Source organism: Stenella coeruleoalba, assembly GCF_951394435.1.
Source record: "Stenella coeruleoalba genome assembly, chromosome: 11".
Classification (NCBI taxonomy): domain Eukaryota; kingdom Metazoa; phylum Chordata; class Mammalia; order Artiodactyla; family Delphinidae; genus Stenella; species Stenella coeruleoalba.
This window is the reverse complement of record NC_137157.1, coordinates 61,943,956-61,961,079: the sequence shown is the minus strand read 5'-3', so window position 1 is coordinate 61,961,079 and position 17,124 is coordinate 61,943,956. Positions and strand designations below refer to the sequence as shown.

The window sequence follows — 17,124 nt, the reverse complement described above, 5'->3', positions numbered from 1 at the left end:
AGGCAAAAATAAACTCCAGGTGAATGAAAGACCTGAAGTTGTAAAACAAAACAAAACAAAACCTTCAAAATTATCTGAAAAAAAAATAGAATATCCTCATGATCTAATTTCTTAAATTAAGAAAAAGCAGAAGTATGAAAAATGGACAATTTTGATAAAATTTACTATAACAAATATTAAAATCTCCTACATAAAAGACATCTCAAACAAGGTTAAAATACAAGTGACAGACAGGGAGATGGGGAGAAGGTATCTGCAACATACATGTATATCAGAAAAAGATGGGTATCTGTAAAGGACTCCTACAAACCAACAACAATAATAATAATAAAGAAGAAGAAGAAGAGAAGCAACTCTATAAAAAAATGGACAAAAGGCAGGAATAGTCAATTTCCAGAAGAAGAAATCCAAATAACCGATAATACATAGAAAAACCTACTCTACCTCTCTAGTAATCAGGGAAATGCAAAATAAACTGACAATGAGATTCACTTCACATCTACTGGATTAGTAATAACCTGAAAGTCTGACCATTTTAAGCATTGGTGAGGATGTGGAGAAACTAGGACTCTCATAACCTGTAACTGACACAATCACTTTGGAGAGCAACTTGACAATACATATTTACTGAGGTTGAAAATGCACATATCTTTTGACCCAGAAACTCTACTGCCTTACAGCAGTGTTTTTCAATCCATTAGTAGGTCATGAAATAAATTTATTGGGTCACATCCATCATTTTACAAAAATGAAATAGAATAGGAAATAGAGTGCATTTAGCAAAAATAGGTATTATTTTGTTAAACTTTTATTTCATAAATGAACTGGGTCTTGATATAAAATGCATTTCTTATTGTGAGTGACACTTAAAAAGAAATAAAAACACTGTCTAAGAGAAACTCTCATTAATAAGGACAAGAAGGCATGTTTGAGGATGTTCCCTGTGATGTAGAGTTTGTAATAATGAAACACTGAAAACAAAGTACATGTCTATTAGCAGCAAATAGATAAACAAATTGGAGTGTATTCATGTGATGGAACACCACACAGAAGCTACAATTAATGAACTTGTTCTATATGGATGAATTCTGAAAAGAAGTTTGAGGGGAAACAAAACAGAAAAATGTCACACTAAACCAATTATATGAATTTTTAAAACATATAAAAATACTATATCCTATATATATATATATACCACAAGTAGTATATGGTACACATATTTTTTTAAAGTATTAAAAGTGGACTGGTATAAAAGGGATGCCTAAAGGAAGGAAGGGAAATGGAACTTGGGAGGAGAAAATAGGTATGATGTTATTTATTCATTTTGGGTGGTGGACACATAGATGAATGTAATAATATTCTTTGTTCTTTTCCTTTAAAAAAATTTTTTAACACATAAAAAATAAATGGAATTATAAAGTTTTTAATCTTGCTCTGAGATGCAATAAAATAAAAATTGCATTAACCATTGGTTATTAAAACCCTTTGGGGAATTCCCTGGTGGTCCAGTGGTTAGGACTCTGTGCTTCCACTGCAGGGGGCATGCGTTAGATCCCTGGGTCTGGGAACTAAGAGCCTGCATGCCGCGAGGTGTGGCCAAAACAAACAAAACAAACAAAGAACTCTTTCATCCCGCGATTTTTTTTCAGTGCCTTAAGAAGAATAATCTGCCCCACATCAGCCTGTCAAAAACTCAATAAATTAGTATCTAGAGGTGGCAAATCACTATGTTTATTATCTGTACTAGCAAAAGAGATTTATCTTTCCCTGAAGCTTCAGTCTTTGCTCTTCACACATGCTGTTCCCTCTTCTCAGAAAGCCCTTCCTCTATTGTCTGCCAGTCAATCTCCCAATCTGCCAGTCATCTCCTCCATCATCTAGTTCAGACCTGACTTTTCATGGTGAAGCCAGAGGCTGAGACCTATCTGGCTGTGGGTACAAGGCCACACACCTCCCCAGGCCTCTCCCAGATACTCTCGCAGTTTCCCTCCCCCCACAGGAAAGTCTGAGGTCGACACTGAATTGGATATCCTTGCGCAGCAGGGGTTAAGCAGTTTGGGACATGGAGATTAACATCTAAAATGAAAGGGATGGGCCAGAGGCTAACCCTATTCACTGCATATGGTTTTCAACATATGAGCTCTATAAATATACATGCAGACAAAATTAAGTAGATGACCTTCTTTTCTCTCCCTTCCCTTCATCAACTCCTGGGGATGAGCTTCTCCTCCTCTTCCTCAAAAAAGAAAGTCTTCATGGATGACCCCACCACCACCAGAATTTAGCAATTTACTACTCCTTCCTTTAACTTTCACTGTACCTTGACATTTCTCTGTTATAGCATCTATCACATTAGAGCTCAATTATTTTTGAATGTCGATCATCTCTAGTAATCCTCTGAGTTTTTTGAAGGAAAGGCCTGCCTCGTATTTGCCTTTATTTTCCTGGAACCTAGTAGAATGGCTGCAGAGCAGGCCCTCAGTGTTTGCTGAATTAATAGCAAATGCTGATGACAAGCTAAATGACGCACAGGTTTGGGGAGCTCAAATTGGTTCCCACTTATTGTACCACAAAACTGGAACCACTTAAAGATGGTCATCATTTGGGGGCAGTCTGATGGTTTCTCACTATCTCTTCTCCAGACCCTTGTAATAACCTTACTGGTATCCTTAACCTCCCATCTTTTCCCACTCTTATACAACCTGGAGGACACTTCTCCAGGCTAGTTTTTACAAAACATCCCTTTCATCTTGTCACTCCCTTGGGCAAAATGCATTATGATTCCCTAATACCTTTCAAATCAAATCCAAATCCCTAATCTTCACACATAAGTCTGCCCAAGCATCCTCCCTTGCTCTAGTATTCCAAACGTATCTCCCAATCATTTTATTTTAATATGTTCCTTATCAATTGATACTGTATCTTTTTTTAATTGGAGTATAATTGCTTTACAATGTTGTGTTAGTTTTTGCTGTAGAACGTGAAAGAGCTGTGTGTATATATATATGTGTATATATATATATATCCCCTCCCTCTCGAGCCTCCCTCCCACCCCCTCTCCCAATCATTTTATAGTGTGAAATATACTGGGGCTGGAATCTATCTGTCTGACCTCTGATTTATTCCAATCAATGAGAACAATGCCTGGCCTGGGGGAGATGCTCAATAATTGTGGAATTAATGAATAAACAGACTATTTCTAAAATATAACCATTTGTTTCAGCCAACCTAGTTTTCTTTTTGTTCTCTGCAAGCTCCTATCAGCCCATCTTTGTGTCTGCTAATACATAATAAACAACACCTAATAAAATGTACTGCACATTTTAATATATGTGCCCAAATATAAGGCAATCCTTGTTTCCCCAAAGAGAAGAACTAAAAAAATAGTTTTTGGTCAACCTGATATACATGAAATAGTCATATGTCTACTTTAAATAGTTACTAATTTAGTGAAAATTTAAGTCTAATACTATTTAGCAACATATATTTTAAATCATTTATAAAATATTTCGATATAATGCCTTTTTCACTCAAATTTCATAACAATTTAATTCAAATTATCAGTGCCTTCATCATCATTCAAGTCACTTTTATTGTCAACTTGCTCAATTTGCAGATCATGTCATCCTACGTATATCTGAATTGTTTGAGGACAGTTGTTTTTTCCTTTTTAATTCATGCTATGCTTGCATATTCCTGATATCCAAAATATAACCTCTTTCTGTTGCTTTTTTTCTGTTGCTTTTAATATTTATTTATTTATTTGGTTGCACCGGGTCTTAGTCGCGGCTCCATGGCTCCTTAGTTGCGGCAGACGGGCTCCTTAGTTGTGGCATGCTCACTCTTAGTTGTGGCATGCATGTGGGATCTAGCTCCCTGACCAGCGGTTGAACTCCGGCCCCGTGCATTGGGAGCACGGAGTCTTATCCACTCCGCCACCAGGGAAGTCCCTCTGTTGCTTTTAAAACGCTTATTAGTAACAATATCTAACACTCAGAACTGTGAGGTCCTAAAAAAATAAATAAATAAAATTAAATTTAAAAAAAAAAACAAACTGTGAGGTCCTAACCCCAGAATAATTAATTAAATCTGTGTTAAATTTTTTTCCTTTTCTTTTTTTCTTTTTGCCACACGGCTCGGCTTGTAGCGTGCAGAGATCTTAGTTACCTGACCAGGGATTTAACCCAGACCACAGCAGTGAAAGTGCCAAGTCCTAACCAATGGACCACTAGGAAATTCCCTCTTTTGTTTTTTTAAGTGATTCCATCCAGTGACCTCTATACGCTTGCAGAACTAGCATTGACTGAAGTTATCTCAGGCTGCATCCTCCCAAGCAATACCTTGATTCAAAACAAAATATCATATATAAAAAAAATCAGACATTGTGGACTATAATAGGAGACTTTATAAGAACACAAAATATAAGGCAACTTCCTTTCTGAGGAATTATTTTGAGAGGAAAAACAGTACCTTATATTCAGGTATATAAGGTATTTATTAATTTAATAAATATTTAATGAGCACTGCTTGTGTGCTAGGCACTGTGCTAGGAACTGGAAATACAGTGAGCTTAGAATCTCACAGGGAAGACAGTCATTAAATGTACAATGCCACAGTTAATTAATTATGATCATTTAAGTACTATAAGGGATAAGTTTAGATAGCTACAAGATGAGTAACTGGGGAACCTAGGTCTGTGGGGTTAAAAGTCTCCTATACCATGCTGTTTATGTACAGTGCAGCAGTAATTCACGTGCCCAGTCAGTCTGGGTTTAAATCTTGACTCAAACCTTAAGTAGGTTATTTAACCTCATTTTCCTCATTTATAAAGTGGAACTAACAACAGTATCTACCTTATGAAGTTATAGTGATGATTAAATGAGTTAATACTTTTAACAATGATGGCACTCGTACCTGCTCAATAAATGTTAGCTATTGTTGCCATTTCAGCTGAAACCTGAAAGACAAGCCAAGAGGAAGGGAAGAAGGAAGAAACTCTAAGCAGAGCGACATGTGCAAAAGTCCAGAGGCATAAGGTTGCCTGGCCTATTCTAGAACTGAAAGGCCAATGCTTCTTAGCATAGGAAGCTAAGGGGGATTCACTTTGTTATAAAGCAGAAACTAACACACCATTGTAAAGCAATTACACTCCAATAAATATATTAAATAAAAAAAAAAAAGAAAGCTAAGGGGAAAGAGATACCATGAGATGTGAGGCGAGGCTGGGAAGGTAGGCTGAGATCAATTATGCAAGGCCTTGTAGGCCAGGATAAGGAGTCTGAACTTTATCCTCCAAGTCAGAGGAAAGTTGAAAGGTTTTACAAAAGGGAGTAACAAGCTTAGATTTGCAACTTCAAAGGCGGTCTCTGGCTACAGCATAGAGAACTGGTTGGAGGGAGGCCAAAATAGATGAAAGGAAAACCAGTAAGGAGCCTACTCTGGTAATCTAGATTAGAGGCTTGTCGCTTAGACTAGGGAAGTGGCACAGAAGAGAGAAGGAAGCTGGATGATTGAAGAAACAGAAGACAGAACCAACAAGGCTTAGTGTATGTATGGTAGGGTGAGAGGGCATGGAGGGAGAGGCCCTGAACAGTATATAAATATTTGAGGAAGAAATGAATGAATTTCTGTGTTCCTGCCATATTGTTTTACCACATGAAACGTCTTCCTTCTACTCCATCCTTCCAGGCAAAATTCCTTCTCGTTTCCTCCACAAAACTGTCTGAATGATCTTAGCCCCTTCTTTCTGGGAGTGTTCTAGGATTTTGGAACTGAACTTCTTTTTGGCCTTAAGAAGCGGCATGTGGAACTTCCATGAGGAGGGATTGAACCCGTGCCCCCTGCATTGGAAGTGAGGAGTCTTAGCCACTGGACCACCAGGGAAGTCTTAGAACTGAACATTCTTGAGAAATACATTGAGGGCTGTTGAGAGAACTTAGAAATTGTCTGAAGATGGAGATGATGTTTTAGTCAACTTTCTATCCCACCCACTCCCATATACCTAATACTTATAGAAATCCACCCATTTATAGAACTTTTCCTCTGAATACATGAGTGGTTCAAGCATAAACAGCCTATGCTAACATAAAGCTCTGTGACCCATAAAGCATTATACAGATGTGGGAGCTTTCACAACCATTTTCTTCTCGGGTCTTCACAGAACTCTTATAAAATAGGTACTACTATAGGGGAAATAAGCTCATAACTAAAGTGACATGTCCAGGGCTTCCCTGCTGGTGCAGTAGTTTAAAATCCGCCTGCCAAGGACAGGAATAAAGACACAGACATAGAGAATGGACTTGAGGACACAGGGAGGCAGAAGAGTAAGCTGGGACGAAGTGAGAGAGTGGCTCAGAACTCAGAAATATTTCCAATTCAGTGTCTATTCTCCAAATTGAGACAGGACTATGTCCCATTTTAGCAGGAAGTGGCAAGAGCCATCGTCGCCCAGTTTCCTGAATTAAAACTGAACAGGACTTTGAGGGGCTCAAGAATACAAATCCTCTCTGTGTCCCCTGTTTCTTGTTTATAGGATACAGACTTCATTCAACCTCCTTGACCTTCCTGGAATTCCAAAGCGCAGATTCAAACAGTTGCTAATCAGGAAAGGGAGGGGATGCAAAAACAGGGGAGAAACAGTCAAATGGTGGTTCAGCCTTGGGAAGGCACCTGGTTCCTCCTCAAGGAGTGTGCATAACTGTATCTTTGAGTTCTTCTGCAGAACCGGGACCCCACCCAGGTGGAGGATGGTAACTTCAGGCTGAGTGCAAGATTCCTAGAGCACCATCCTGTTACCTCACCTCCAACCAATGAGAAGAACCCTGTAGCCCTCACCCCAAATTTTGCCTTCCTTTTCTGGGCCCAGCGATGACCATCCTGTTAGGCCTCCTGTTTGGCCCATGTGTTTCAACTGTTTACAAGGTTCATCTCCAACAGGGTCCAACAGTGTCAAGCTAAATTTGTTACTATGAGGGTAAACGCTAATTTCGGGCACAGAATTTAGATCAATTTAGATCAGGTGGCGAGACACTTCTACTCTACTAGGTAGGACTACGCCCACCCTCAGCAGAAAGTAGTTACAGAAGAAAGAGACCTCCGCCCCAATTCCCAAGCAGTATCTTGACTATGAAGTCTCTCAGGGGGGAGTTGTTAGGGGAACCACTGACTGAAACCACCCTCCCTGGCTGGGCAAGATAGTAACCACGTGCATGAGTTATCTTACAACAGGAGGTCCTGGTAACGAACGTGGAACTAATGAGCTAGAATTCAGGAAAGATCAAAAGAAGAGAGGAGACGCCAGTCCATATGTCTTACCAACCTCCCAGAATCCTTCTCGCTGGAATCTCGCTGGATGAGCAATGCCTGCACCACCGGGAAGGACCCTGAGTCAGAGCAATTGGCCAGAGACAACCCGGAAACTAACCCCATCACCATAAAACCTGAGGCTGTGAGCCACCACGTGGCAGAGCAGTTCTCTTGAGTTCCCTGACCCTGCTGCTCTCCACCGGGGTGCTCCTTCCCAATAAAGTCTCTTGCTTTGTCAGCATGGTGTGTCTCCTTGGACAATTAATTTCCGAGTGTTAAACAAGAGCCCACTCTCCCCCTTCCTGCAATACCACTTCTGGGACACCTTCCCAGTTTCAGGTATTAATTAATGTAGTCAAACATATTTATTGGGCTTCCCTGGTGACGCAGTGGTTGAGACTCCGCCTGCCGATGCAGCGGACACGGGTTCGTGCCCCGGTCCGGGAAGATCCCACATGCCGCGGAGCGGCTGGGCCCGTGAGCCATGGCCGCTGAGCCTGCGCATCTGGAGCCTGTGCTCCGCAACGGGAGAGGCCACAACAGTGAGAGGCCCGCGTACCGCAAGCAAAAAAAAAAAAAAAAAAAAAAAAAAAGCTTATTGAGCAACTACTAGGTGCCAGGCATGACACCTAGCGGTGGGGATAAGGTACAGCAGTGAACAAGGCAAGAAGGTGCTTGCCCTCAGTGTGATTCAGGGAGCCGGTCAGAGGAAACAAATGTATAAATGATGCGGTAAGTGCTATAAAAAAAAAATACACAGGGTGATGGGAGAAAATATATGTCCCTCTGGTCGGAGAGAACCTCTCAGAAAAGTGGCATTAAGGTTGAGACCCGAACTTGGTCTTCAGGAGGCACTTACCTTAAGACATTATTCCCACAGACCTACTTTGAAAAACGCCTACAAAAGGAAAGAGCGGACTTGGTCCACAGAGGGGCGGCTTCCAGGCATCCAACCTTAGCTGAAAACTTTGACCGGCACTAGAGGGCGCCGCGGGTCCTCCCAACCCCCAGGAGGCACCGTAGACACAGGCCCTGCCTAACTGACCTCTGGCAGCTGCCGCGCCAAGGCCCCGAAGTCCGCAAACGGACAGAGAGCAAGGGCGGCGGCGCTAGGAAGCCCGAAGGCCCTAGAGCATCGCGAGGGGTCATGAGGCCCTCAAAGAGAGGACATTCTCAGGATCACAACCCAACCAAGAGCAGATACTCTCTCGCTTCCTCCAGGACAGCCGGTTTCCGGCGCCTCTAAACCAGGAAGTGCCGGCGGCGTCCAATCCTGGCCCTCCTTCCGAACTTAGCCTTAGCGTACGCTCCTCGCCCGGGCAGCGCGAGGCGAACGGTCTATGGTTACCAATCAGCTCTCAGGAAAGGCGCATGCGTCGTCAAAAGAACGCAACGTACGGGAACTTTGACCTGAAGACGACTTACTCTCGTCTGCCCCTCCCTCACTGCGAAGATGGCGGTCTCCAGAATGTGCTGGGCGCGGGCTGCTTTGTGGGGTTCGGCGGGGCCCCCTGGACCTTATGTCGCCCGGAGGCTGCAGTTTGTTCGCTCTGGCATGGCCTGGGGGGCCCCTCGGTGAGGGATTTGGAGAGAGAAAAGCATTTTTGACGTTCAGGCTCTTCCAGTGTCTCAGTTTTGTTTGCATGCTGTGTCTTAATTCTCAGGACTCCACGCCCCGGCCCCTGGATTTTTATTGTGCCGCGCAGAATTCGCACCGGGATCCCTGCTAGAGAGCTGGCTTCGTGACCCTCTCAATTCTCAGTGCCCCATGTAGTCTGAATTCCCCACGTGTCCTGAGCCTCCCTTTTTCGGCTCAGATTTTACTACTGCTTATCCGGATCTCACCTCTCTGGCTTTAGCCTGCTGCTCAGATTGCCCCTCAGGCCTTCCGCTCTCTCCAGACTCACCACTTCCCCGACATCCATTCTTGCCTGGCCTCTCGTCTGCCTTATCTGTTTTTCTCAGTCTGACTGCTTATCTCTCCATGATCTCAAGATCTTTGGATTTCAGAAGTTTCAGGTCTTAGCATACATTCTCTGAAGCAGATGTTTTACATTATGGACCCCAGGCGTGAAGGGGCTTCCAGGCTGGTTCCCAGATAGTCTCTTTCATCTTCCTTGTAGGTCTTCAAAGCTTCACCTTTCTCCAAAGGCAGATGTGAAGAGCTTGATCTCTTATGTGGTGACCAAGACAAAAGTGATTAATGGGAAATACCATCGTTTCTTGGGTCGTCATTTCCCCCGCTTCTATGTCCTGTATACAATCTTCATGAAAGGTAAAGACAAAACTAAAATAAAAATCCATTGAATCAGCTCTTGGGCAGTGTCAGAGAGTTAGAATAAGTAAGATCGCTTGCAGGCTCTGCGATGGGGGTGTAAGCTGGTATGTCTTCTGTTTCATAAATGCTTGAGCATTAAACTATTTCTTGTAAGTTAGCCCTTCTTGATGTTTCTAGAAAGGTATGTTGAGAAACAACTTCTGACAACACCCAGGAGGATTATAGGTATTTTTGCACTTTTCCTAACCACACATCTGACTATAGTAGAAATTATTTGTCGTGCACAAGGGCAGAGATCTATAGCTGCACAGACCTGCCCTGTGATTTACCAGTTGACTTGGCTTGTAAGAAAATGTAGTCTAATGTTTGTCACAGATCTCTCCTGGGTAGCACGTTGTGGAAATAGCACTACACGTACTTGGTTTGTGAATGTTTCGGTTCAGATCAGAGCTCTGCTAGTTACTAGGAGATGGTAGAGTGTCACGTGTCCACTCTGGAGCCAGACTGCCTGGGTTCAAATCCCAACTAGTCACTAGCTGTGTGATTGGACTTGTTACTTAACCTCTCTGTTCTTTGGTTTTCTCATCTGTAAAATGAGGGTAGTAATAGAACCTGCCTATTGTCTGCATGGCTATGAAGATGAAATAAATCCATACATGTAAAGTCCTTAGGACCAGATTCATAGTGACTGCTCAGTAAGTGTAGCTAGCTATAACTATTATACTCTAATTTTTTTTTTTTTTTTTTTTTTGCGGTACGCGGGCCACTCACTGATGTGGCCCCTCCCGTTGCGGAGCACAGGCTCCGGACGCGCAGGCTCAGCGGCCGTGGCTCACGGGTCCAGCCGCTCCGCGGCATGTGGGATCTTCCTGGACTGGGGCACGAACCCGTGTCCCCTGCATCGGCAGGTGGACTCTCAACCACTGCGCCACCAGGGAAGCCCACTCTACTTTTTTTATCATAACACCAATTATAGTAAACTCCCACATTGTCAGCTCTGAATATTATAATTATTACTAGCTTTATGTACTTGCAAAAGCTGTAAAGTGGAGATAAGAATGACTGCTTTGTCTGCTCCCCAATTTATAACTAAAATCAAATGAAAAAAAGAGTCTGAAAGCATTTTGGTTGTTTGTGTTTAAGCCTTTTATTACAGAAAACTTCAAACATAACACAGAAGTAGAGTAATACAATGAACTTCCATATTCTCGACCTCACTTCAACAATTATTGACTCACGGCCACCAGTCTTATATCAATTATACATTGGCTTTCTCCTGTATTATTTTGAAGCCAACCTAGACATCATACCATTTCATTCATAAATAGGAAAATATTTTTATGAACTAAAGTTCTAGGTCAGTGTAAGGATTATCTTGGAATGAAGTGAAAATGCAATCTTAGAAATATGTTGAATTCCAGTAATTATAAAAGTGTTCTAGAAAGGAGAAAAGTTAATATCTGGTTGAGATATACAAAGGGTTAATTGAGCAAGACTTCCTGAAGTTAAAGAGCTTTGAATTTTTATTTTAAAAAGGGAGTGAGTAATGAACCAGAAGAGGGAGACCATTCCCTGGTAGATCACAGAACGCCAGCTTGGCAGGAAGAGAGGTGATATGCTGGGGGCAGGGGGGTGGAAGGGGGCAGGGGGGTGGAAGGGGGCAGAGGGGAGAAGGATAAGAAACGAAATATAGGTCAGCTTCACAAGAGTTTCAAGTGACCTAGTTTAAAGCTTTGATTTAGAGTAGCTTTGGGGAGGGAGGGACAAGTGTGTGTTGTGGGTGAACATGGAACAAAAGGCTGTGGTAATCAGATTGGGATAACATCACACTCTGTCCTCTACTTTAATGAGGTAGGATTGCAGATGTTATGGGCTGATGCCAAAAAGGCTAGAAGAATAAAGACAAATATGTGGAAGCACAATATAAAGTTTCATCAACTTTCATACCGGGAGATGGAGCATTTGAGACAGGTATGCGCCAAGGGCAGATGTCCAGAAGTTCACGGTGATATAATTAAAGTTAACCCAGAGCTCAAGTCTTTTCGTTCCTATTTTCTTCACCACTGACTAAGCTGTTGCCCCTTGCCATGAGATCAGATCATTTGTCAGAATCAGTTCATTCAGAGTTGTGAGCCTCCATAGCAGAGCTCCGTAGAGTTTCTGGAACACTTTCTGAATAAAAGTGAACAGTAAAGTCCAGTTCATTTCTGAACATATAAAAATCTGCAAGGAAGGATCCAAAGGCAGCAGGAAAGTAGTATTTGGTGATAACTTGATGGTAGTTTTGAAGCTGAGAGTAAGAATCTAGGACCATTCTGCAGATCAGGAAGAATTTACTTAGGGATTTGGTATACTGTCAGGCCCTGTACTAGACATTGTTTGGGATACAAAAGTAAACAGATCAGGGCTCCTGTCCTTAAGGAACTTACCAACTAGAGGTAGATAGAAATAACCTTGATCCTTACCTGGGCTCTAATAGAAGTTTACTGCACAGTGGGGTGGAGGGATTGTCCATTGTCCTAAAAACTTACTTGGGTTAAAACTGCATCTGTGTTTATTTCTGCTTAGTTCCGTCGAGACGTCGCCAAGTGTCTTTTCCTAGGTATTCTTTCCATTCCACCCTTTGCCAACTACCTGGTCTTCTTGCTAATGTGAGTACAGAGTTCTGTCTCTCCGGCATACTGAAGATATGTAGATTTTTTTAAAATTACAAATTAAGAACTTTCCATTTCAGAAGTTAGGCAGAGGTTATCAAACTTCTGCTCCAATTTTCTCATTAGCCCAAGGTTCATAAAAGCCACCTGGGTTACTGCGACGGCTGTAGGAGTAGGTGGCCTGGCTTCTCCCTGTCTCTTAGCTGCTCCTGTGTGATGTGAAATAAGATAATGATCTTTTCCATCATCCCTAGAGGCAGCAACCCACTCTCTTAGAGGCATAGCAACTTGGGACAAATTTTTTTCTTCAGGAGAAAAATGCATTTCATATTCTGATAATACCAATCTTTATTACTTTACCTTATATCTGAAGATGACAGTTTTAAACTATGACCTTGCATGTTTTTCTAGTTATCTGTTGTATAACAAACAACCTCAAAGCTTAATAGCTTAAAACAACCACCATTTTCATGATTTTATGGGGCAGGAATTTGGGCAGGACTCAGGTGGCGGAAAGATTTTTCTCCCGTGTCTCTCAGTGATAGTTAAAACTGGTGAATGGACTAGTCTGGACAGGCTAAGGTCACTCTTAGGTCTGGTGCCTTAGCCAGGATGGCTTTGGAAGACTGGAACTGTCAACTAGGGTGCCTACATATGGCCTCTGTAATGTGGTGGCTTCAGGGCAGCGGGACTCCTTACATGGCAGCTTAGGGCTCCAAGAATGAGTGTTCCAGCAAATAAGAATCTGCATGGGGCTTCCCTGGCGCCACCAGGGAAGCCCTGCATGGCCTTTTATAACCTAGCCTTGGAAGTCACAAAGACTTCTGCTCTATTCTGTTGGTTGATGCACTCACCCAGATTTTAAAAACCAGAGGCACAGACCTCACTTCTCAATAAGAGGAGTGCCAGGGAATTTGTAACCATGTTTTAAAACCACCGCCCGTATAGAGAAATGAATTAGAGGAATTCCATTTTGTATACACATAGGGACTGTGAACAGTTTGAGGTTGTCAACATCACATACAAAGTTCAGCTCTGTCTGCAGCTTTGTCCAAAATATGTTCATCACATGCTTTGATTCAAAAGGAGTCATTTATCTGATTGCTGCATACAAGGCTGTTCCCTTACTGCTTCCTTTTACATAACCTCAGTAACATTGCTTGAAATTGGGCTTCAGTGTATCTTTAAACCTTGGTCTGACACTCATTTACAGGAAAGAACAGTAAGGTAGGGAAATAGTGTTTCCATCTCTTCCTCCAAGCATTCATGTCTGCTAAATGCTTTCTTAGCTCACTTTGAAAGATGCCCGTTTCAGCAAGTGACTTTGTGATTCCTTTTCTTTTCAGGTACCTGTTTCCTAGGCAACTGCTGATCCAACATTTCTGGACCCCAAAGCAACAAATTGATTTCTTAGATATCTATCATGCTCTCCGGAAGCAGTCCCACCCAGAAATTCTTTGTTATTTAGAAAAGGTTATCCCTCTCATTTCTGATTCAGGACTCCGGTGGCATATGACAGAATTGTGCACCAAGGTATTCCTCCAATTAACCCTTCCTGCAAACCAGGAATCTTGTTAGATCCAGCGTGCACTAAAACTGGGTAAGAAGGCTAGTCTGGACCTTCCTAACATCTGCCCATCTCTTACCTCTCCCAAGATGCAACGTGGTACCCACCCAGCAATACATGATATCCTGGCTCTGAGAGAGTGTTTCTCTAACCGTCCTCTGGGCATGAACCAGCTCCATGCTTTGCAGATGGTGAGCACTCAGGCTTTCTCTGTTCCATGGCGTCACCTCGCTTCAGGTCTTACTTGCAGTAACACCGAGTTGACTTTCTCCCCCTATATTGTGTCACAGAAAGCCTTGAGTCGAGCAATGCTTCTCACACCTTATCTGCCTCCTGTCTTGTTGAGATACCGTTTAAAGACTCATACCACTGTGATTCACCAACTGGACAAGGCTTTGGCAAAGCTGGGGATTGGTCAGCTGACTGCGCAGGAGGTGAAGTCGGTAAGTGCTTGATTGCAATATCAACCTGCAGTCCTTGGTGGGCTTTTGAGCTCACGGGGCTGGGAGCTTCCAGGGAGCTCCTTGTCTTGCTTGTTACAGCAGAGCCCAGGCTCTTTATTCTCTCACCTCATTGCTATGTCTTTTTTTCTGAGTGAACTTAACTAGTGGGAAGGAGTTGCCCACAATAATTTTAGTTTATGTATGTTTTCTTCTGGCCCTTCAAAAAGCAAGGACACTACACTTTACATCTATTGTTTTAGATTGTATAGGGCTTTTTGCTTCTCATCCTGTCCATCAGAGTTCATATTGCCATGGTGAAAGGTTTCTTGTGGGGATGAGGTTTTAACTTATTTAAAGGGGATTTGGGATTCTCTGTGGGTTTATACTTCCTTGGCATACTTGCTCTGTGATCATTAAGGATTGTTTCTCTTCTGAGCGATCTAGGCTTGTTATCTTCGTGGCCTGAATTCCACCCATATTGCTGAAGAGAGGTGTCGAACTTGGCTGGGAGAATGGCTGCAGCTTTCCTGCAGCCTGAAAGGTGAGACAAATGCCTGTGGTTATGCCACTAAGATCCAAGTCATTTTTGTATTTTATTCTGAGGTTTTATTTGGGAGTTAATTATTAAGTAGTGTGAGACCCTTATCTAATATATATGTCTAATTGAAAGGGCGCAGACTCACTTGCCTACAGGGGCTAGGCAGGTAATGAAGTAGACTGTGCAAGACAAGAGGGAGGACTATGGATTATGGGAACCCGAGTGTGAAGCAGGGTTGCCCAACCTTGGCACTACTGATGCTTTGCTGTGGAGGCTGTCATGTGCATTATAAGACAATACAGCAGGCATCCCTGGCCTCTATCCACTAGATGACAGTAGCACCCCCTCACCCAGTTCTGACAACCAGCAATGTCTCCAGACCTCGCCATGTAACTCTGGGAGAAGCACCAGCCCCAAGGTGTTCAAATTCAGAATGAAAACACTCAGTTGCCTAAACAGAAAGTATCTGCGGGTGGGTATTAGACTTATGGGTCTCCTGTTTGGAACCTTTGGCTAGGCCTCGATATCTTCTAAGCCTCTGAACATCAGGGTAGGCCTACTAATCTCCTTGGGGCTGAGAAATGTCCCTGGAGGACCAGCTTCTACCGGAAAATTCCGAAGGGTGACAGTGGGGTTTAGTACCATTACCATCTCTGAATTTTCTACTGCCATCACATGAGAATCAAGTAGATACAGATATTCGGTGGAAGGAAAGAAAGTGTGCATGCAGGGACTGGAATGAAGCAGGGGAACTTTGAGAACAGTGGCCTCTTAATGTCACACCTCCCTGTACTTGGCTTTCTGCCTCTGGTGTCAAGCCCCACATAACAAGGTAGCTGGAAGGCAGGCTCTTCCCTGGCCAAACCATTAACGTTGATGTTGTTTTCAGAAGCTGAGCTGTCCCTCTTGCTACACAATGTGGTCCTGCTTTCCATCAACTACATTGGGACAAGGCGCTGAGCCGACAAGGAGCGGGTGGCATTGTCCTGCATGCAGTCACATAGTCCAGCAGCGTGGGACCAAACAGCACTTGTCAGCAAAGAGTGTGTGCCCTGTTACGCGTGTGCAAGGCAGAGGAGCAGGTGCCCGTGTGGCAGCTGGAACTGAAAGAAACCCTCCTGCTGGGGCGGCCCACGAGAGGTGTCATCCCAACTTCCTCAGAATTTGCTGGAGCTGGCTGCAGGCTTTGTACTGGGCTTTTACTATGGTGTTTTAAGTTCGGGTCCCAGGAAGTGAGCTTTTGCCCCAGGTGGGAATCCTCATTTGGCTTAGGACTTACCCACTGCCACATTCGTTACAGCTTTTTTTTTGTTTTTGCTGTACTCTCACTGCTGTGGCCTCTCCCGTTGCGGAGCACAGGCTCCGGACGCGCAGGCTCAGTGGCCATGGCTCACGGGCCCAGCTGCTCCGCGGCATGTGGGATCTTCCCGGACCGGGGCACGAACCTGTGTCCCCTGCGTCAGCAGGTGGACTCTCAACCACTGCGCCACCAGGGAAGCCCTGTTACAGCTGTTTTTGTTCAAGACAGTTTCTGGCTGATGAGGGGAACAGCACTACTTAAACTGAAGCCTTTATATCCATGCATGTACTTTGATGCCTCCGTCAGCACTTTGATATGACCAAAAATAGGGATTTTTATTTTTTGTTTCCCTCACAGGGCTAACCACTTCCCTTTTTTTCAAATCCTTTGAGCACCTTAACTTTTTTTTTTTTTTAAGTAAATAACTTATGGGAACATTCTAATGGAAAGATAAAAGAAAATACAAGCTCTTCTTGAATCAAGTGTTTACAGCCTTCCCCTCCCTCTCTTAACTTCTGGACTGGGCTACAGCCCCTGTGGATCTTAAACGCTTTGCTACTTCCACTGTGTTGCAGCGATCCAACTGTAGCTGACAGGGGCCGCCTTTGGGCCGTGGATCAATCCTGTAAGGTACTAATTACTGCCCAGCCCCAGAGACCAGGAGAGGTCTACTTTGAGATAGTAAGTTGGGTTCAGCTTTTGTCTGTGTGCATCAGTGACCTGTAGTAACTTATTGTAAACGCATGAAGCACTGTTTTTAAGCTCAAGTAAAGACTGCCTGCAACCAGTTGCTGGAAATTACTTATGCATACCCTAATCATTTTACTAAGGCTCCTTTTACAAGACTGACTGACATAAGCTAACTAATGGCAAGATAACTGGTTGGAATAGAACCTTCTGATGGGATGGAAATGACAAAGGAGCTAATTTGAAGTTGATCCTCTTGCTGGATTTTAAGATGGTAACCAGGAATAGAGAATTTCATATATATATATATATATGTGTGTGTGTGTGTGTGTGTAAAGTAATGGAATTACAA

General features: G+C 43.1%; 2 protein-coding genes across 9 annotated transcripts in view; one reads left to right on the top strand and one right to left on the bottom strand.

Annotated features, from left to right (window-relative positions):
- The window catches only part of SLC11A2 (solute carrier family 11 member 2), a 51,758-nt gene extending 43,246 nt beyond the window's left edge, over nucleotides 1–8,512 (bottom strand). The window contains exon 1 of the mRNA XM_079936756.1: nucleotides 8,165–8,512. The gene's annotated coding sequence lies outside the window, so the exon portion shown is untranslated. The remainder of the gene's footprint in view (nucleotides 1–8,164) is intronic.
- A 246-nt stretch (nucleotides 8,513–8,758) lies between these two features.
- LETMD1 (LETM1 domain containing 1) lies at nucleotides 8,759–15,892 on the top strand (the record flags this gene model as incomplete). Of its 8 annotated transcripts, none has more annotated exons than XM_079936086.1 (9): nucleotides 8,759–8,880; nucleotides 9,429–9,580; nucleotides 11,439–11,554; nucleotides 12,152–12,234; nucleotides 13,584–13,770; nucleotides 13,894–13,995; nucleotides 14,095–14,247; nucleotides 14,692–14,788; nucleotides 15,678–15,892. In XM_079936086.1, the coding sequence occupies 9 exons, from the start codon at nucleotides 8,759–8,761 to the stop codon at nucleotides 15,743–15,745; spliced, it is 1,080 nt and encodes a 359-aa protein (XP_079792212.1). In that variant the 3' UTR covers nucleotides 15,746–15,892. The 8 variants fall into 8 exon arrangements, with proteins under 8 accessions (XP_079792212.1, XP_079792211.1, XP_079792217.1 ...); XM_079936085.1 differs by having other exon boundaries at nucleotides 15,675–15,892; XM_079936091.1 differs by having other exon boundaries at nucleotides 11,439–11,593; nucleotides 15,675–15,892.
- Nucleotides 15,893–17,124: the final 1,232 nt, after the last annotated feature.